We start from the raw sequence: 22,412 nt of genomic DNA, 5'->3' as shown, positions 1-22,412 counted from the left end.
AATCCTGTGAGAATGAATGCACAGGGTCCATGTGACAAGACCCCAATTAACAATCAGGTACTAAGTAGGATTAATATACTCCACTAGTTCTTTTTTCAGGGCATGATGAAAGGAAGCAGGAATTTTATATGAAATGGCAGGAAGGCAGTAGGTCCCCTGAATGTGTTATCATTTTGTTTGGTATAAGCATGGCATACTCAGGTTGGGCATACCCAGAAATCTGCATCCAGGTTGGTGAAGAATTTGGGATTTATTGGGAAGTTTTCCAAGAGCCATTAGCCTAAGATGACATGAATAAACCAATATTCTAAGGGGGTTAATCCAGAGGGCAGCTTTGAAGAATGGATTGGGGTGGGGGAAGCAGAAAAAACACTTAGAAAGTATTTAGAAGAGTCCACAAGAAAGGTATGAAGGATCTGAAGGAGAGGAGGAGGGGAAAGTAATGGCACAGATGGGGAGATGTGGGAGAAGCTCACCTGATAGGAGTTGGTGACATACTGACTATTGGGCAGTACCAGAGGTTGAAGCTGATAATTCGAATTAAAGTAAATTAATTGGGGCTTCCCTGGTGGCACAGTGGTTGAGAGTCCGCCTGCCGATGCAGGGGACACGGGTTCGTGCCCCGATCTGAGAAGATCCCACATGCCGTGGAGCGGCTGGGTCCGTGAGCCATGACCGCTGAGCCTGCGAGTCCGGAGCCTGTGCTCCACAACAGGAGAGGCCACAACAGTGAGAGGCCCGTGTGCCGCAAAAAAAAAAAAAAAAAAGTAAATTAATTAATAAAAGAATGGGGCAAAATGTTGACCTTGGTAGGTGCTGAATTTGAAGTACCTGAGAAGGACACACACATAGATGTCCACTAAGGAAGTCGGATTGGAACTGAGCTGAAAAGTCCTGCTTACAAGTAGAAGTTTGTGGAGCTATTGGCATAGAGGTGGTAAAGTTTTGTTAGTGGGTAGAAGTCACCCAAAGAGAGAACTTGGATACAGAAGAGAAAGAGGGCCAATGTCAGAACTTTAGGAGTATTCTCATGGAGGGTGGAGAGCCTTGCAGTGTAGTCCAGTAAAAGAATAGAGGTTCAGGAGGGGAGAGGTTGGTGACAGACTAGCTCTGTGACCTTGGGCAGTTTGCTTTATGTCTCTGATGCTAAATCTTACCTTTAAAATGGTATGATAATACTTAACTTTCAGAGCTCTGTAGAGGATTAAATATGACTATGTATATAAAATACCCAGCGAGGTATTAAGAGCTCATAGTAGTAGTATGGGGTGGGGATTAGTCAGATTTAATGAATTGTTCAAATTGGTTTTGTAGCAGACACTTCAGACTAGTTTTTTAAATTGTGTATGGGATAATAAGATTTTTTTGAAAACTTGCCTATTATGAAGAGAGGTAAGAGAGATATAGAAGGGCATTTAGGTAAATATAGGCCATTTATAATTAACTTACAATACTAATATTTACTGAGCATTGTGTGTACCAAAAAGTCTTGTATACTTTCTATGCATTATCTCATTAAATACACACAACAACCCTATTGTTAACTATTACCCTCAGTGTACAGAGGCAGCTTAGGGAGGTAAAATGACTTACAAGTAGTTGGATTAGTGGTTGTTGTATTGACAGTTAATAATTTTTAAAATGTAATTTGTTATTAATCAAGCAAAACTTGTACCTAACCAGATGGACAACACACTGCTTCACATGTCTACTGTATGGGATAACTAGTTGCGTGTTGGAATGTGCTATATTTACTGAATGATAAAAACATTTAATAGGGCATTTAAACTGTTACCAACTTTGTCCCCTGTCTATGTTTCTAACCTCATTTGTCCAGAATTTACTGTACCTCAAGCATGCCTTGCACTGTCCTGCCTGTGCTAGTTTCCTTCCGCTACCTAGAAATCCTCTCCCTTCCCCACTATCAGTTTACTCCTGCAGAAATCCTTACAAGCCACCAAGTAATGTATTGAAGAGAGAGTTTGGTCATCTGACTTGGTTTTGGTCTACAGTTTTCTCATCTTCCTTTGTTGCCTTCACTGAGAGTATTTTATCAAAGCATATTTATGAGTTGCTTTCTTGACTACTCTCTCTGATGAATCGTCCTGCTTATTCAGTCATGAGTGTGAGATTCTGAGGCTTTCAGCCAAACTTGCCTCTTCCAGGGAGGAAGAAGCTTACCCAACATAACCCCTCTAACCATAGCCAGGAGAAGATGACACATGAGATGTGAGGGATGTAGAGCTGCCTTCCTAGGCCCGTTTGCATGCAGAGCAGACAGGCTCAGTTGCATGGTGAAGGCTGCGTCTCAGAGAGAAACCCTGCCACCTCCTGGTTGGTGCTGAGAAAGCAGAATTAAAATTGCAGTTGCCGCTGGAGTATTTTTGGGGTGATGGAACTATGGTGTTTGACACATAATTTTATGCATCTGTCAAAAGCTATAGAACTAAGCACCACAAAAGAAGTGAATTTCACTGTATATAAATTTTTTTTCAGCAACCAGTATGGTGGGCAGGGGTGGAGAGAGACTGTAGCATTTAGCAAATGAGTCTAATATTACAAATAAATCACATAGCCACACTGAAGGGAACGAGGAAGAAAGGAGCTGGCCTTGGAAAATAGTGTTTTGACTGTATGCTGTTAAAACTGAAGACAAAAAGAACTGTATACAAACAAAGCACTCTGGTTTATAAATTTGATTCTCTCAAGGTTATGGTTTAGGAATTCTTTCACTACTTTCTTTGTATACTAGGGTTGAACAAATAAGGAAATAAACTGTTGATAATGAGAGTTGGGTTTCTCACATCAGGGAAAGAAGTTATAAATCAGGAAAGGGGAAGGCTAGAATGAAACCTCTGGTACTAGATTGGAGTCAGAGGTTATTGTAATATGGAGTCATGTTTAGATAGATTAAAAAAACATAGATGTGTGTGTAGATACATGAGTTGGTATACATACATATATTTCCTAGCTCAGCCATTGAGAAGGGCTAGAAGCAATGACACCCCCAATAGTAACGAGCACACCTAGCGTCCATATCTTGGTTTCTAAATATCAATAAAAGGAATCAGAAGTCCTTGGAGAACTGGTTGATTTTAGGGCTGAGGCAGGGAATATATAAGATGAGTCTGGAGCATCTTGTGGTGCAGGAAAGTTAGAAGGTGCTATATATATATATATATATATATTAGTTTATAACCCAAAGAATAAAATATCCATGAGTTCATACTGATAAAATGAACTGAATAAATAGAGGAATGATGATTCTTCCTTACAGAGGAATTCTAGTAAGTGTTGAAAAAATGAGGGAAATAGAAAATCACCATTAGAACACCACAGTAGTTGCTATAGGCAAGATCCACTGATGGATGCTAAAATAAGAGAGCATGGGTTTAAACAGAAACAGAATATTTAGAATAGTCTCAGAATATTTAGTAATTACAAAGAGAAAAATAGTACATTTCAGTAGGAAATTCTGACAGATATCACTTTAGCCAAAGGATCAAGAGTAACATCAGTGTGTTTACATTGACATCATGTACCCCCTGATATGATCACTAAGAAGGGCACGCATATACATATGCACATATACACACACAGGGATGGATAGATTTATCCCCAGTCTCATCATGAGAAAACATACAAGCCCAAATTGAGCAATATTCTTCAAAATAACTGGCATTCTACAAAATACTCTCCGTAAGTGTCAAGGTCACAAAAGATAAGGAAAGACTAAGCAACTGTCACAGATTGGAGGAGACTATGGAAACATAACTGCTACATGCATTGTGAGATCCTGGATTGGATTCTGGAACAGAAAAGGGACATTAATAGAACTGGGAAAATCTGAATAAAGTCTTTGGTGAATAGTGTTCTACCAAAGTTAATTTTCTAGTTTTGATGAATGATCTATGGCTATGTAAGCTTAGTTAACAGAAGGGGAAGCTGGGTGTAGAGTATACGGGAATTCTCTGTACTGTTTTTGCAATTGTTCTATAAATCTAAACTTAACCTCAAAATTTTAAAAATTAACTGTTAAAAAATACAGCTGTCACGTGTGAGCCTACACTCAGCCTATGCCCCCCATCTCTGGACATAGATATCTTTTCAGACCTTGAACTTGGCTGGTAAGGAAATTAATTAGCAAAGCAATGAGGGAGATTTAAATAAGTGTGGTGAGTAGAGGCTGGGCCCTTTCTGTCCATCCCCACTACTACACCAATACCCCCGAAACACATCCTCCTCATACATCTTGCAGTCTTTAGGTAAAGCCGGGCTCCTCAGAATGATTCTCAAGACCTCTGGCATCCCTTCCCTCTCCCTTCTGCTCTTCCCACATAATCCAGTTCTCCAAGAACTCGGGGATATTTCATGTTTTGGGGGCTTTGCACATTTGGTTTCATCTTCCTGGAATGTTCTACCCCCTCTTCTTCACCTGACTATATATACTTTTCATTCTAGACTCAGCTTTTATTTGTAACATCCTCTAAGACGCCTTCTCTGACACCACCCCCCACCATATAACCCTTTAGTGCTTCCATCGCCCTTTTTTGCTCTCTGCATAACGCTGATCACCTTGTGCTCTTTGTCTGTGTACTTGTCTGTTTCCCGCACTGCCCCCATTATTAGACAGTGATCCTCTCATGGGCCATGACCAAGTCCTACTTTTCTCGTGTCCCAATTAGTGTAGGATGCTTCCTGGTTTGATGAATTGACTGTGGTGGTGGCGGGGGCAGGGTAGGAAATGGGATGGGAGAAATATTGTTAAAATCATCAGAGGCAAGAGGAAGCTACACTGAGCCACATGGGGAATTCATATCAGTTAAGTAATTATGCGAAAATACTTAAAATTCCCATAACTTTGTTGTCTCATAACTTGCTAGATAACTAGTTCAAAAGTGAAAAGGTTAAGGAAAGCTTGGAGGAGGTTGCTGTTTGTAGAACGACATTGTTGAGACAGTGATCCTGTGGCATTGCTGTATCACTTTACCAGGATAAAAATGGAGCACCGAGAAATCTCAAGGAGAGATAATATTTGAGCAGAATCTTGAAGGAATAGAAGTTCAAGCTCCTTACAAACTTAGAGCTTTGTAAAAATGGCTCCCGCTTCTGTCCCTCTCTCTTCTTCCGTGTGTGTGTTCTTAACTATTTGGGAGTAAGTTACAGATTTCATTCCCCTTTCCTTCTAACATAACCACAGCACTATTATCAAAATCAGGAAATTTAACATGACATAATACTATTAACTAATTGCAGACCGTATTTAGATTTCACTTGTTATCCCAATGTCCTTTGTAGCAATTTCTATTTTCTTATCTAGGAGCCAATCCAAAATCACACATTATATTTAGTTCTTAGGTCTTTTTAATCTCCTTTTATCTGAAGTAGTTCCTCATTCTTTTCTTGTCTTTAATAACATTGTCAATTTTTAAGAAAACAAATCATTTATTTTGTAGACCGTCCCTCAATTTGGGTTTGTCACTTTCCTCACAATTAGGTTGCGGTTATGCAGTTTTGGCAAGAATGCCACAAAAGCTATGTTGTGTCCTTTTAGTGCATCCTATCTAGAGCACATGGTGTAAGTTTGTCCCATTATTGGTCATTTTAAGTTGAGTCACTTAGTTAAGGTGGTGTCACTTGGGTAACGTGGTGGTGTTAGATTTTTCCACTGTGAAGTTTCTTTCTCAATAGAGGCAGCAACACGTGCAGAGGCAAAACTGTGTTGTAAAACAGCATGGCATGTTCAAGAACTAACAAATAGTTCTCTGTAGGTACAGTGTAACATTTTTGGCTAAAGATGAGGATGGAGAGTCCCATAAGAACCAGATCACAGAGGATCTTGAATGCCAAGCTAGGGAGCTTGTATTTAATTAGCCCATAGACCACAGGGAAGCACCAGTGGATTTTGAACAGCGCTTTGATGTAGTTAGCTTTATGTCTTTCTACCTTTCTGGTTTCTGGGTTTGGTTGGCTACCCAGGCCTAAGCAAGTGAGGAATAGTAGGTACATGAGTTCTAGAGCAGAAAAAGTAGTTGTGCTTCTTCTGAGTAGATAGAAGAACCATAGCTGGTGCCATTCTCTTAGGCTTAGACGAGAGGTGCAACAGAACTGTTCCTGTGATCCTATACCCAGAAGGCCTTTGTTCTGTTGTTTTATTTTAATAACTTCACTACCAGAAGACTCTCAGCCCTGCTGAAAAACTTGCTCTTAGCTCAGTGTAGCATCAAGGAACAAGCACAACTTTAGAATCAGAAAACCTAAATTGAAATCCCAGCTCTGTCAGTTCTTCGCCGAATAACCTTGAGCAAGTTGCTTTTCCTCTTTGAGCTTTCGTTTCCTCGTGTCTAAACTGCATAGGATAATAATAATGTATATACTTTTTAAGGTTGTTGTGAGGATCAAATGCAATCTCATGTATCTGAATATAAGTTTTAAAATATGATCCAGGTTCTTAACAGAGGCACTGTGACATGTGGTATTGCTGCCCACACCTCAGGCAGTATCATGCCGTCTTAACAGATGTTACCCTCTCTGATTAAACCAGTTGTTTATGTTCTTCTTTAAATTATATTTTTGAAAAAATCAAAGTTAATTTTCAAATGGAATTTTTATCACTTCAGTGAATGGCAAATCAGTATTTTTAATGCACATTAGGATAAATGTATAATTAAGAGTTTAAGCACCACCTAAAATTAGTTTCTCCAATGGGATGCACACACACTTCAGGAAATTGTAGTGTTGGAAAGAAGGTTGGTCTTAATCTGATAGTCTGGTTCTGATATTTAGTTTCTATCACCCTAAGCAAAATACTTCATTTTTCTGAGCATTAGAGTCATCTGTTCAGTGGGAGTGATAATACTAATACTTTCCTCATGGGTTAATTTTACCGATGATACTATCTAACACGTATAGGAGTTTCTTACTCCAGGTGGGGTTGAGGGACAACACGAGTTTTTAGATACCAGAAGGTGAAATTGGCAAGATGTAAATCTTCAAGATTTGTGGCCCTTTAAACAAAAAGGAAAGCAAGTTGAGTTCCTTCCTCACCTCCAAGACACTGAGAGTGGAGTATCAAGTGAGAAATAGTCAGTGTTCTATCTGCCAGTGACAGATCTTTGTTCTGTACCTGTGAGCTGAAGCAAAGACGTGTGAGATATCAGTATTGGAAATATGAGTATCTGAAGACTGTCATTGACCCTGGAACAGCAGAGGAGGAATTTTAAGTATGTTTAGAACTTGAAATAAGGTTGAAAGAGAGCTTCTAGACAACAACCAGCATGCATCTAGATAATATATATCTAGCTGTCTATGTTTCTTGACCCAAATTCACAGCAGCCTTGTAAAGCAGGCTGTCACCTCCTACTTCATATGCCAGCCCCTGTGCTTGGTGCTTTAGCTAAATTATATATTATCCTCACAATACCCCATAAGACAGGTTCCAATAGCCCTCTTTATTCTTAAGTAAACTGAAGTTCAGAGAGATGAAAAAAACTTGTCTGTAATTACACAGACCTGGCAGAAACTGGATTTAGACTCAAGCTTGTCTAATTCTGAGTGTGTGATCTTCTAAGACTAAGAATAATGGCTGCTTTAAGGAAAATGAACTTCCTGTCAGCCTTTCAGTTACCACAGGTAACTGTTAGACTTGGAGCCCTTAGCTTTTGAGGCAACCAGCCCTGCCCTAACGACTTTACAGGTTGTGCGTGTTAATTTTTTTTGGAGCCAGGTGTATTATAGCAAAGCTTGCTCTCACATGATGCCATTACTTCTCTGTTAATATTACCTTCTCCAAGCCACCTTCCACAGTTGCCATCACAAAGATTTTTCAAATATGCCAACATGACCACATCCTCCCCTGCATTCCATCTTATCCTCAGGCTCCTCTGCTAAAGTCCATACTCTTAGCCTGGCATCCAAGGCTCTCTATGATCTGGCCCCAGTTGGCCTCTTCAGCCTTATCTCTTGCTACTCTTCTCTCCCTCTCTCCCTCTCTCCCTCTCTCCCTCTCTCCCTCTCTCCCTCTCTCCCTCTCTCCCTCTCTCCCTCTCTCCCTCTCTCCCTCTCTCCCTCTCTCCCTCTCTCTGTCACACACACAGACACACACACACACACACACACGCTTACTTTCAACTTGAAGCTTTTCTGTATGCTGTCCACTCAACCTGGAGCACCCTTTTCCTGCCTGCATAAATCATATTTATCCTTTAAGACTAGGTTCAGAAGTTATATTTTCCAGAAAGCTTTGCCATACACCAGAACCCTTCTGTAATTGCAAATCAGGGGTTCCTTGTCTGTGCCCCGGTATTAAGTACTCTGTAAACAATGATGGTAATAGTGTTAGTAGTTGTTAATGAGGCTGGTACTATTTAAAGTCTGCTTTTTATAGTTAGGAAATGCTAAATAGCTTCTTTTTGTTGAATTACATGAGTGGGAAATCAACTGCAAGGGAACTCTACTGACTGCCTTTGTAGAAAAGAGCCAATGAGGTCAAAATTCTGAGTAATTAAAAAACAAAAAACCTGTTTTCCTCATCCTGCAAATTAGTCTCAAACCTAAACTAGAAATAAAAAATATTTTATTTTAAAATGGGAGTATTCTTTTTATCTTCCCCCCCCCCGCCCCCTTGAATTTATCAAGGCCTTCAAATGCATTATCTTGGTGGGTTATTTGTAACTGTAGGACTATTAATAAGGCTGTCATCTTTGTTGAGCATATTGAATGTATACAGTGTGTGTAGTGTGTATCCAGTGCTTTGGGGACCCAAAAGTATCTGCTGCCTATGAGCTAGCCTGGAATGATGGAAAGAATATGTGCTTTGGGTCCAGAAAGATCGGTGTTTTAATCTTAGCTTCACCAATTACTACTTTATGCTTTTGGCCAAATAAGTTCTCTTTTTGTGCCTAGACTTCTGTGGGCATGCTTCTTACTGTCTTAACTTATGTTTCCTTCCAGCAATCAGAGAAGATGGCATGCCTGGAGGCCGGAATAAGAGCATTGGGCCAGTCCAGGTGAGTTCTAGGACTTACTCTTTGTGATCTACCCTGAAAGCTCAGGCCTCCAGATGCTCCTGTAGCTGCTCACCTTGATCCTCTTATCTGCTGCTAGGGGGAGCCATCTTTACTTTCATAACTGTGAAACTGCTTTTAGAGCCTGGATATGAAAGTGCTTTGAAAATCTTAAATATGTAAGATAATGGTTAAAGCTCCACTTGTGATGCCTCAACTCTTCCTAAGGATTTTTACAGAAGATGAATCCAATTCTGGTTCTAAAGCATCCAGAGGATTTTTTTTTTTTTTTTTTTGGCCACACCACGCGGCTTATGGGATCTTAGTTCCTTGACCGGGAGTTGAACCCAGGCCCTCCGCAGTGAGAGCACGGAATCCTAACCACTGGACCACCAGGGAATTTCCCAGAGGACTTTTTATGTCAATCACTTAAGATTGTAGTTACTTAGTCTGGCAGAAATCAGCAAGACTACTTTGCTGTTCAGTGTCACTAAAGATATTTCAGCAGAAAGTTCATTGATTGCCTGTTTGTAAAGTAGGGAAGGTAATACCCATTCAGTTCCACAAACATTTACTCAGTATTACTTACTCTGTACCAGGCCCCCTGTACTGTAAATTCAGTGTAGTGGGAAAGACAGATATGTAAACGGACATCATAATACAGTGGGTGATAACAGAGGTTGCCCAGGGAGTACAGAAAGAAGGGGCTTCTTTTCTGTTTGGACCAGAGCCATGCTTGAGGACTGAAGACACTCAGGAAAGACTTCCTGGAGAAGATAAAGTTTGAACTGAGTCTTCAAGGAAAAGGAAGAATTAGCTATGTTGAGAAGGGGTGGAAACCCAAACATCTTTTATTCCTGCTAGACAGAATAGACTGTACAAGGAATCTTCAAGGAGTGGCAAGGAGTTCATTCACTCAGGCTACAGCACTGGGCACATGTTGTGAAGTGGCAGGAGATAAGGCAGATTCCTTGAGTTTGGAATCAGTTCTCTAAAAAGTGGCCTTCAACTAACTTTGATTATAGCTCCTTCAGTAAAGCCTTTGTGGGGCCAGCCTGCATCGCTTGTTCTTACTTGGCCAGCAGAAGAACTTCATCATGATAGAGAATTGGATCTGCTTACGACCCATGAAGTGAATTCTTCAGTACCCTAGTGGGCAGGGACCATGATTCAAGAATTATGGGGGTAGACCAAGAGGCAACTACTAAAAGGTTTTAAGTAGAAAGAGGGATATGGTCAAATTTGCATTTTGGAAAGATCGTTCTAGCCATGTAAATTGTTTATGAGGAGCTGGGTGAGGGTCAGTGAAACTGGTAGCAGAGAAAAAGCAGTTAAAAGGGTTTTACAGAAGTCCAGGCGAGAGATATAGACAGTGTGGTTTCAAGTAGAACAGTGATAGTGCAGATTGAAGAGAGGGAATAGATTCAAGAAATGTTTAATAGGTAAAATTGATAGGATTTATCCAATTGAATGTGAGGGAATGAGAGAAAGACAGGAATTCAGAGTTGGTTTGAGACATACGCTGATGATGTATGGGAGGGTTTTCTGTCACATGAGCTTGGTACACATATGCACTCAGGTGTGGGGTGTGTGCTGCATTCATTCTCTTTTTAAAATCAAACATTTTTATTCATTTATTCAAGTCATATGTGTCTCTTGCAAATTAATTTATTTCGGTCTCCGTTCATAGCTGCTCTTTTTTGTGTGGTAAAAAACATGTAACAGGAAATACACCTCCTTAACAAATTGTTAAGTATACAGTACAGTAGTGTCAACTATATGCACATTCCGTACAGCAGATCTCTAGAACTTCTTAATCTTATCACTGAAACTTTATACCTATTGAACAGCAACTCCTCATTTCATCCTCCCCCCAGTTCCTGGCAACCACCATTCTACTTTCTGCTTCTAAGAGTTTGACAACTTTTGATACCTCATATAAGTGGAATCATGCAGGACTTGTCCTTCTGTGACTGCCTTATTTTGCTTAGCATAATGTTCTCAAGTTTCATCCATGTTGCAGCATATGACAGGATTCCTTCTTTTTTAAGGCTGAGTAATATTCCACTGTATGTATGTAGCACATTTTTTGGTTTTTGTTTGTTTTTGCTTTGTGTTTTTAATTTTTATTGGAGTATAGTTGACTTTATGATGTTGTGTTAGTTTCTGCTATGCAGCAAAGTGAATCAGTTATACATATACATATATCCACTCTTTTTTAGATTCTTTCCCCATATAGGTCATTACAGAGTATTGAGTAGAGTTCCCAGTGCTGTAGAGTAGGTCCTTTTTAGTTATCTGTTTTATATGTAGTAGTGTCTATATCTCAATCCTAATCTCCCAATTTATCCCCCCCCATTCCCCCCGGTAACCATAAGTTTGTTTTCTACATCTTTGACTTTATTTCTGTTTTGTAAATAAGTTCATTTGTACCATTTTTTAAGATTCTACATATAAGTGATATCATATGATATTTTCTTTGTCTTACTTCACTCAGTATGACAGTCTCTAGGTCCATCCATGTTGCTGCAAATGGCTTTATTTCATTCCTTTTTTATGGCTGAGTAATATTCCATGAGTAGTATGTACCACACCTTCTTTATCCATTCCTGTGTTGATGGACATTTAGGTTGCTTCCATTTCCTGGCTTTTGTAAATAGAATATAGCACATTTTGTTTATCTATTCATCCATTGATGGACATTTTAGGTTGTTTCTACCTCTTGGCTAAAGTGAACATGGCCTTGGCTGCTGGGAACATGAGAGTGCAGATATCTCTTCAAGATCCTGATTTCAACTCTTTTGGATAAATACCGAGTGGGATTACTGTGTCATATGATAATTCTGTTTTTAAGTTTTTGAGAAACCTCCATACTGTTTTCCATAGTCGCCACACCATTTTATTTATATATTCTCACCCAAGTGCACAGGGTTCCAGTTTTCCCCATCCTCTCCAGCACTTCTTATTTTCTGGAGTTTTTTGTTTGTTTGTCTGCTTGCTTCCTTGCTTGCTTGTTTGATACTGGCTATCCTAATAGGCATGAGGTGATTTCTCATTATGGCTTTGATTTCCATTTCCCTGATGATTAGTGACGTTGAGCATCTTTTCATATGCCTGTTGGGTATTTGTATGTCTTCTTTGGAGAAATGTCTATTCAAGTATTTGCTACTTTTTTAAAAATATTTATTTATTTATTTTTGGCTGTGTTGGGTTTTTGTTGCTGCACGTGGGCTTTCTCTAGTTGCGGCAAGTGGGGCCTACTCTTCGTTGTGGTGCGCAGGCTCCTCATTGCGGTAGCTTCTCTTGTAGCAGAGCACGGGCTCTAGGCGGGCGGACTTCAGTAGTTGTGGCACGTGGGCTCAGTAGTTGTGGCTCACAGACTCTAGAGTGCAGTCTCAGTAGTTGTGGCACATGGGCTTAGTTGCTCTGCGGCATGTGGGATCTTCCTGGACCAGGACTCGAACTTGTGTCCCCTGCATTGGCAGGCAGATTCTTAACCACTGTGCCACCAGGGAAGTCCCTAGTATTTGCTTTTTTTAATCAGGCTGATTAATTAGTTAATTGGCTATTGAGTTGTAGGAATTCCTTATATATTTTGAATATTAACCCTTTATCAGATACATAGTTTGCAAAAATTTTCTGGAAGCCTCCTGTTCGCTTTGTCGATTGTTTCCTTTGCTTTGCCAGAAGTCTTTTAGTTTGATGTAATCCTGTATTTCTGTTTTTGCTTTGATGTCATATTCAAGAAGTCATTGACAAATTAGGGGTATGGGATTAACAGATACAAACTACTATATATAAAATAGATAAGCAACAGGATAATACTGTATAGCACAGGGAATTATACCCATTGTCTTGTAATAACCTGTAATGGAATAGAATCTGTAAAAATACTGAATCACTATGCTATACACCTGAAACTAACACAATATTGTAACTCAACTATGCTTCAATTAAAAAAAGAAAAATTATTGCCAAGGCCAATGTCAAGAAGTTTTTTCTCTGTGTTTTCTTTTAGGAGTTGTAGTGTTTTGGGTCTTATGTTTAAGTCTTTAATACACTGAGTTGCTTTTTGCATATGACATAAGGTAAAACTCTAATTTTATTCTTTTGCATATGGATATCCAATTTTCCCAACACCACTTGTTTTTTTTTGTATTTTTCTGCCGTACGCGGGCCTCTCACTGTTGTGGCCTCTCCCATTGCGGAGCACAGGCTCCGGACGCGCAGGCTCAGAGGCCATGGCTTACGGACCCAGCCGCTCCGTGGCATGTGGAATCTTCCCAGACCGGGGCACGAACCTGTGTCCCCTGCATCGGCAGGCGGACTCTCAACCACTGCGCCACCAGGGAAGCCCCCAACACCACTTGTTGAAGATACTCTCCTTTTCCCATTGTGTAGTCTTGGCATCTTTGTCAAAGATCTTTTGACCATAAGTCTGGGTTTATTTGGGGGCTCTGTATGTCTGTCCTTGTGCCAGTACGTTACTGTTTTGATTACTTTAGCTTTGTAATATGTTTTGAAATCAGGAAGTGCAAGGCCTCTAGTTTTGTTGTTTTTTCTCAGGATTGTTTTGGCTATTTGGGGTTCTTTGTGGTTTCATATGAATTTTAGGATTGTTTTTTTCAGCAAAAAAATGCCATTGGAATTTTGATAGGGATTACATTGAATCTGTAGAACACTTTGGATAGTATGGACTTTTTAACAATATTAAGTCTTTTAATCTATGAACACAGGATGTCTTTCCATTTATTTATGTCTTTAATTTCTTTCAGCAGTGTACAATCCTTTCACCTCCTTAGTTTTTTCCTAAGTATTTTATTCTTTTTTTTTTTTTTTTTTTTTGTGGTACGCGGGCCTCTCACTGCTGTGGCCTCTCCCGTTGTGGAGCACAGGCTCCAGACGCACAGGCTCAGCGGCCATGGCTCACGGGCCTAGCTGCTCCGCGGCATGTGGGATCTTCCCGGACCGGGGCACGAACCCATGTCCCCTGCATCAGCAGGCGGACCCTCAACCACTGCGCCACCAGGGAAGCCCCTATTTTATTCTTTTTGATACTATTGTAAATGAGATTGTTTTCTTAATTTTCTCTTCAGATAATTCATTATTAGTATATAAAAATGCAACTGATTTTCTATGTAGACTTTGTATCCTGCAGCTTTGCTGAATTCTTATATTAGTTCTAATAGTTTTTTGGTGACATCTTTAAGTTATCTACATATAAGATCATATGTCTTCTGTGAACAGAGATAGTTTTACTTCTTCCTTTTTGATTTAGATGCCTTTTGTTTCTTTTTCTTGCCTGTTGCTCTGGCGAGGACTTCTAGTGCTATCTTGAATAGATGTGGTAAGAGTGGGCATCCTTGTCTTGATCCTGATCTTAGAGGAAAAGCTTTCCGTTTTTCACCACTGAGTATGATGTTAGCTATGGGCTTTTCATATATGGCCTTATTTGTATTTCTTCTTTTTATACTTAGATACAATAGAAAGTTTATCCATTGGGGAGAATTCTTAAGCATTTCCTCAATGAAAAACCTTCCTCACTATTACCTAATGTTTTTTGAGTACCCTCTGTGGCTCTCTCACCATGACAAGGGATCCTCAGTCATTTACATCTCCAGACTCTGTGTTCTCTCCAGAATTGAGGAGGCTGATGCTCAGAAAAACCTATTTCATCTGTCATTGCTTTTGGGGTTTTGATACTGGGCATATAATTTTCCTTTTAGTCTTTTACTGTTTCTAGGTGGTGTGTTAGGAAGAAAGAGCTGTTATCTCCAAGTTCTTAACCGTGTTTAATTAAAAATAAGAAGTGGGCTTCCCTGGTGGCACAGTGGTTGAGAGTCTGCCTGCTAATGCAGGGGACGCGGGTTCGAGCCCTGGTCTGGGAGGATCCCACATGCCGCAGAGCGACTAGGCCCGTGAGCCACAACTGCTGAGCCTGCGCGTCTGGAGCCTGTGCTCCGCAACAAGAGAGGCTGCGATAGTGAGAGGCCTGTGCACCGCGATGAAGAGTGGCCCCCACTTGCCACAACTAGAGAAAGCCCTCGCACATAAATGAAGACCCAACACAGCAAAAATAAATAAATAAATAAACTCCTACCCCAACATCTTTAAAAAAAAAAACAAAAGAAGTGATAGAATTTCCATTTATTGAGTACCTATTGTGCACCTTCGCTTAATAACTTTATCTTAGATTAACCTCCCAAGTCTATCTGACTCAAACCTGTATGCTTCTTTGCTCCAGCACCCAGTGGAGGGAATCATGAGCTATGAGGGAAGTGGTATTATCTCCATTTTACCAATGAGGGAGCTAAGGCTCAGAGAACTTGAGTGACTTGCCCAACAGGAAGTACCCAGCTAGGAAATGACAGATGAGATTTACACCCAGATTCAAGCACTCCCAACAAGTTCCATCCCCTGTTCAATACATTAATGATTGCTTAGTGTCCCATGAGACCCTCAGGGAGAGACAAGTACAGTCCAACTTTGACTTCCAGCTGGAATAAGCTTGATTTTACCATAACTGGCCCTTTTTACCAAGCTCAAGTACTTCCATGAAAACAATGATTTCAGTGTTATAAGGACCTCTAAGAGAAAAGATTTGGGTTTTTTGCTACATGTGACTGAATAAAAAAAGACAAACCCTCTAATTCAATATGCAACCCAAACTATTTAAAACCAATCACTCAACTTGAATACCAGTTAAACATTTCTCGTTTTCCCTCAAAGTCCTCTGTGTTGGCTAACTTCCAGTTCTAAATGCCTATTTATATCTATGATTGGAGCAGCTCAAGGTTCCCTCACAGGCAAAGAAGTATGTAGGTTTGTGTCAGACAGACTTGGGAGAAAATGTCCTCCCAGGCTTTCCATAGGAACAAGAAACAAAAATTCATCTGGCTCTTTTTCCTCAGCACTCACTCTCATTCTGTGTGCTGACTTTAGCCAGCTTGGCCTCAACTCTGGATTAAACACTTAAGAGAAGAAGTGTGTGTCCACTCCCTATATGGCATAGTAGCTAGAGCACTGGACTGAATATTTGGCTACTTTGGCCTCTTCCTCAAAATCCTGCTCAGACATGGGCAAGTCAATTTGCTTGTCTGAGCTACAGTTTCTTCTTTTATTCAGTAGGCTTAGAAATGTCTTTCTTACTAAGAAATCTCATGCAAAGGTATATAATCAGTACTTAGTAAGTGGACATTTATTCATTTATCCAACATGCATTTATTTGAGTACTGCTTTTTTCTAGATCCTGTCATAGCCTAAGGTCTTACAGAGGATATTTTTATGATACATTACCATAAGTGCTATAAAAATAACAATAATAATCAGGATATCATTGTCAGCCTTCCATAATAGTTGTTATGTGTTAGGCCCTTTTCTAAACATGTGATAATATATTAATTTAATCCTCAAAACAGTCCTATGTGATAGATACTATTATTCTCTCCACTATACAGGTGAAGGAACTTAGGTTTAAATAGTTGTATGACTTGCCCAAGATTGTACAACTAGAAAGTGGCAGAACCTGGATTAGAACAAAGGTGATTTGAGTGTAAAATTCAAACTCTTAACCGTTATGGTATTCTGCCTCTCTCAGAATACACAGAATTATGAGTGGATAGAAGAAGGACCTAAAATTCTGTCTGCGCTTAGTAATAGAAGGATTCAAAAAGAAGGTGACATTTGAATTGTGTCTTAAATGGCAAGTAGGAGTTTGTTATTGAAGAGTGGTGTTTCAGCGGCAGGAAAGAATAGACTAAGGACAAAGAGGAGTGTTGAGGAACCTAGAGGCTTTGTGGCTGGGAGGAGGGTGAATGGACGAAAGGAATGCCATGATGAGCCATAGTGCTGGCAGGCAGGCAACCAAGCTGTCCTAAGATTAGTGAGAGAGAGACCTGGAGTATGTGGGTGGAGGGGAGGGAATTTGTCTTTCTCTCTAGAGAGTTCTAAGAAGCCCCATGACATTTAAATAAGTTCTCAGTCCTAAAGAAGGAACACCCAGTCTAACATATATCAATTCCTTGTCAAAGATATCAGAGGAAGAGATCGAAAGGATTATGTCTGGGCAGGAATTTGAGGAAGAGGCCACTCACTGGAGCAACCATGGTGACAGCGACCACAGTTCCCCTGGGAACAGGGCTTCAGAGAGCAACCAGCCCTCACCAGGCTCCACACTGTCCTCCAGGTGAGCTTCAAGGCAAACCCAACATCATCTAGGGATCACCCAAAGAATGGACCCACAAGCAACCTCTGAGCTGGGCTGGGTATTCCTGCCAGTCCGTCTCAGCCATTGTACTCTTGCTTCCTCAGTCTTTTGGGGTTGGGGTGACGATGATGCAAAGCGGCATTTTACAGCCCATTTTTTAGCTAAAGACCTTGAAAATGTCAGCAGTCTCTTCCGCAGATTGATAAAGTGCTATAGCCACTATCCGTGCCCATACATTCTTCACCTAACAGAATAACATTTTAATTGTAGCTCTTTTCTCTCACTTACTTTATCATTTAAAAAAAAAACACATTGACAATATCGAATTAAGTTATCATTTGTCTGTCTCAGCAAGAGTGAAGATTTTCACATTATAAATTTTAGGAAACAGTGAAAACTTTTCAAGTTAGATTTGCTGGTGTCATGAAATACCAGTTTGAAGACTCTTGGTTCTAGAATGATATCTTAAGTTAGTTGTTACGTGTGAAATATAGCCATCAGCTACCAAGGAAGATTTTCTTTCTCCAGAAATCTTTATTTTAGGACAGGGGTTGAGAAACATTTTTTATAAAGGCCAGATAGTAAATATTTTAGGGTTTGCAATCCACACAGTCTAGGTCTCAACTACTCAGTTCTGCCATTGTAGTCTGGAAGCAGCCAGAGACAATATGTAAATGAATGAGTGTGGCTGTGTTCTAATAAAACTTCATTTACCAAAACAGGCCATGGACCATAGTTTGCCAGCCCCTGTTACAGGAGGGGTCATCTAGGTAAAACTAGTTGACTGTTAGATTTCTCCAAGAAAGGTGGGGAAGATAAGAATATTCCTTTCTCTTGATATTTCATTATAACTTTCATTCATTCGTTTGTTCCTTAGTTTGTTCCTTCCTTTGAATGTTTAGGGAGTTGTTGCCACATGCCAGGTTCTTTGCTAGGTGCTGGATTTGTTTTGTGGCCTGGCAAGGCACTTAGCCTGTTTCTGACTTAGTTGCCCTAGCAGTATAAAATACAAACACTCACCTTTGTCATCATAGTCTATGAATATTCTATGAAACTCTCCAAATGTGGCACCTGTACAGAGAGGTCATTTAACCAGTGTTTTTCAGTACAGCTCTGCCAAGTTCTGGGTGTCCAGAGGTGAGCCACACATAATGCACATTTGCACAGAGACCCCATCTAGTAGGGGAGACATGCGTGTAACCATTGATTATGTCCTTAGCTTAATGAAGACAGAGTGCATGGCCAGAGAACACCTGAGCCACCTCCTAGCTCACTTCCTTTGAGTAGGCAGTAGACCTGCGATGTTTCTGCTTGACATGAGACTTTTCTCTCCAGTAGGTCTGTGGAACTAAATGGATTCATGGCATTCAGGGATCAATACATGGGGATGTCTGTGCCTCCACACTATCAATATATACCGCACCTTTTTAGCTATTCTGCCCACTCTCCACTTCTGCCCCCACAAGCTCGCAGCCTGGATCCCCAGTCATATAGTCTGATTCATCAGCTGGTGTCAGCCGAGGACCTGGAGCCATTGGGCACGCCCATGTTGATTGAAGATGGGTGAGTGAGCCTTGGTCTATTTAGCCCTGTAGCTTCAAAGTGGTCCGTACCCCACACCCATCTTCATCCCTGGCTGCTGTACCTCAGGCTTTGGAATGCGTTGGGGGATAATAAGCAATGACTCGAGCATCAGAGGACAAATCTTTGCTTATCGTTGAAGTTAGTGCTCCCTCATTTTTCTCTTGAGCGTCTTTTCTCATAGAGTGGGGGCTATTTATCAATCCCTATGGAGTTGGGATTAAAGGACTTTTGTTTCTAGTTGGGCCGAGGTACGCCAGTCTCTGGAATGGGTCTGAGTGCTTCTGTGCCAGAGATGAGGTGTAATTCTGGGAATAATCATACATTAAGTTTAGTCTTCTTAACAGGGCACTCAAGGCACTAACTGGTTGTGGCCTGTCTGTATCTGTAGTCAACATACTCATCAGTAGCCTAGGGCCGTGTGCTCTGTGTGCAGGCCTGAGTGGGTGGAAGGAATACTCTTTCAATCCTGTCAGCTCTGCCTGAGTAGATAATAATTCAGCCCACCCATTGCTCTACTCATTATTCATTTAGCCTGGAGCATAGGCTGTTTGAGTGTTATTAAGCTTAGACTGCCCCCTCTGCTCCAAAAGGTATCCTGAGATTTCTTAAGCTAGTTTCCAATTTCAGAAGAGGAAATTCAGATGTCTGTCACAAGAAGGCCACCACCAAAACCTTTATAAATCTGTTGTGGGGGTGTGGGGAAGAGTCATGACAGGGGCCTTGAGAGAAAGAAAACTGGGACCCTATCCCCTCCAGCCCAGAGATGAGAAATGCCCTGCTCCTTCCATCCCGCAGTAGCTTACTTTCCTGAACTCGCACCACCAGGGGGTGCAATGAGAGCAAGAAAAGCTTCTGAACCTGTTCTCTTCTCTTTCAGCCATCTCGCCCCGAGGCTCATTTTTGTGCCAATCCCTGTATTGAGTAGGCACCAGATTCACCCTAATGGAGCCCTCATTTCCAAAACTGGTGCAAAAGTGACGGAATTTTCTTCTAACACATGGAGCATTAAAAGTCATACTCCCTGATAATTGCACAAATTTCTAAGCCTCCTTTCCCCTTTGCAACCTTTTCTTATCAAATCTGCTCCTCCAGCCCTGAGCTTACTGCTGGCCCCAGTCCTGTCCCTTTATCATTAAACTGAATTGAATGGAGCTGGAGATGCTTGGTCAAGGGCAAGGAGCCCACTGCCAGAGACCCTTTGTGCCCTTAGGAGTACTCTCTCCCTTTGCCCCCATCCTCACCATTCTGGCCACTAGAAGTAAATTTCTCCTGTTCCTACCCCCCCAGATATGCTGTGACTCAAGCAGAGCTATTTGCCCTGCTTTGCCGCCTGGCTGACGAGCTGCTTTTTAGGCAGATTGCCTGGATCAAGAAACTGCCTTTCTTCTGCGAGCTCTCAATCAAGGATTACACGTGCCTCCTGAGCTCTACGTGGCAGGAATTAATCCTGCTGTCCTCCCTCACTGTTTACAGCAAGCAGATCTTCGGGGAGCTGGCTGATGTCACTGCCAAGTACTCACCCTCTGATGAAGAACTACATAGGTGAGAGCTGCTGGCTGGGGAGAAAGTCTCAGGCAACCAAACCATTGTCATCTCTGCAAGGCAGGGCTGCCTGACACTCCAAAGGATGGGCATTAAAGCCACACGTGGCTGGACTTGAATCTTCACTCTGCTGCTGACTAGCTTTGTAACTTTGGTCAAGTCTCTGATCCTCAGGTTCTGAATTTATAAAGTGGGGTAATGACAGTATCTCCCCAACAAGGTAGTTGTGAGGGATAAATGATAATGTGCAGCAAAGCTTAGCAAGTGCTAAGCTGTTATTTTGGTCACATCTAGATTACTGAGATAAGATAATGTATCTGGAAAGAACATTTCCTACAAGGTGAGGGGCTCTGAGCTGTAGTTTACAATCCAAGAAAAAGACTCAGGAGTTATTGTGGTACCTACTGTGTGCCAAGCACTGGGCTTGGTATTTTACATTATTATCTTTCTTTGTCACAGTCTCCAGCACTGTAGGTGTTGTTATGCCCATTTTATAGATGAGAAAACTGAAGTTCAGAGGGGCCTACCCTTGAGGGTTTTGGATTTGAACCCAGAGCCTGGATTTGAACCTATGCCTGCCCAACTGAAAGTCTAGGCTCTTTCACTGTATCTCAGATGCAGTGAGATAGGAGAATGGGACTGAAATACTAAACTCTCCTCCTCGATGTTTTCTGGCATAAAGTTTCATCGCAGCCAGCTAGGATCCTTCTAACCTCCCTGCCTAGAGCAGGTCTTTTCCTCACTCACTTTGGAGACCTGGAGCACATGGTAATACCCCAAAATCAGGAAGAATGATCTCCTGATACAATTTTTCTGACTTACTGATTTATCCATGTGAAACATAAAGTTTAAATCGCATTTAAAAGCCCTTTCAATAGTTCACCTTTATTAGACAGTTTAAAATAATGGAAGTCATGGGATTCCAGAGCACCAAGAGAGAGGGAAGAAAAGGTTCCTCCATCGAAGAAAGCTGGAGAAGGTAGAGTACCAGCCCCCAAACTTCTCTACAGAGGACTGAGGTGCATCTCCCTCTGCCACTTAATCACCATGGCGTAAAGATAAGTTGAGACTTAGGCTGGGAGCGAAGCTCTAACACCTTCAAGGGCCCTTTGCACAGCTGAGGGAGGGAGGAGTCTGGGTACTTTCTCCCCCTGGTTTTCTAATATTTCCTTATTAATGATGCTTACAGGCTTGATGGTAATCTATAAATGACAGAGTTTTTAACCCAGATGACATTTTGTCCTTAAACAGAGCCATCTGATTTTGCAGATAACCTAACCCCTTGTCTTGAGCCTCTAATTCATTGTTTCCATCAAATTCCTGTCTCCTGCTCTGTATCTCTGGGCTGACTGAGTGTTTGTATAGCAGTCAGCCTGCTCTAATATTGTCAGGGTTTGCAGAGCTGGCCTAGTGAGCCCGGCCTCCCTATTTGCCTGGAATCCACCAGTGCAGCCTGAGGCTGCCTACAAAGTCAGCCTGTGGGCTCCCCTCTCTATAGAATAGTGAGTTTCCCCTTGCCCTCTGCAGGTAGGCAAGGATCACTGGCCATGCAGGGTTCTCCGTGGCTTTAAGCTTCATGAAAGACACCCCATCCCACTGTTTCCAATCCCTTGAGCCCCGAGAGCAAGGCAGGGACCAGTAGCAGCTGAACTAGCTGAGTGCTAGTTCAGCTGAACTAGCTGAACTAGCAGCTGAACTAGTTTTATTTTCTAGGAAGGGTCCTTACCAAGGAGAATCTAGAGCTGCACTATCAAGTATAGTAGCTGCTAGCCTCAGGTGGCTATTTAAGTTATTAAAATGGAAAATTCAGTTCCTCATTTACAGTAGCCACAGTTCAAGTGCTCAGGAGCCACATGTGGCTAGTGGCTAGTGTATTGGACAGTTGCAGATGTATATATATATTTCCATCGTCACAGAAAGTTGTATTGAACAGTGCTAACTCTGGAACACATGTTGCAGCTGAGCTTGCAAGTGGGTTCTGAGGATAAGAAGTAGATTCGTTGTTAGGACTCTCACTCCACTGTGGAATCCTTCAATGGAAAAATACAAGTTAAACTTCAACATGTTAGTTCAAC

At 41.3% G+C, this 22,412-nt stretch overlaps 1 protein-coding gene and 1 non-coding gene across 4 annotated transcripts in view; one reads left to right on the top strand and one right to left on the bottom strand.

The window, feature by feature from the left end:
- Positions 1-22,412, top strand: part of NR6A1 (nuclear receptor subfamily 6 group A member 1) — a 205,513-nt gene that overhangs the window by 167,353 nt on the left and 15,748 nt on the right. For 2 of the 3 annotated variants that reach the window (XM_012532794.3, XM_033427218.2), the window contains 4 exons: positions 8,953-9,008; positions 17,036-17,190; positions 18,547-18,774; positions 20,083-20,337. In XM_012532794.3, the coding sequence (XP_012388248.2) occupies positions 8,953-9,008; positions 17,036-17,190; positions 18,547-18,774; positions 20,083-20,337 (694 nt within the window). The remainder of the gene's footprint in view (positions 1-8,952; positions 9,009-17,035; positions 17,191-18,546; positions 18,775-20,082; positions 20,338-22,412) is intronic. The other variant, XM_012532795.3, reaches the window with a different exon arrangement.
- On the bottom strand, positions 9,332-9,404 carry TRNAE-CUC (transfer RNA glutamic acid (anticodon CUC)). The gene has a single exon. It is a non-coding gene; the product is annotated as a tRNA-Glu (tRNA).

This window comes from Orcinus orca, chromosome 6 (genome assembly GCF_937001465.1).
Source record: "Orcinus orca chromosome 6, mOrcOrc1.1, whole genome shotgun sequence".
NCBI lineage: Eukaryota > Metazoa > Chordata > Mammalia > Artiodactyla > Delphinidae > Orcinus > Orcinus orca.
The sequence above is the reverse complement of the archived record's forward strand: the minus strand, read 5'-3'. Positions and strand labels throughout refer to the sequence as shown.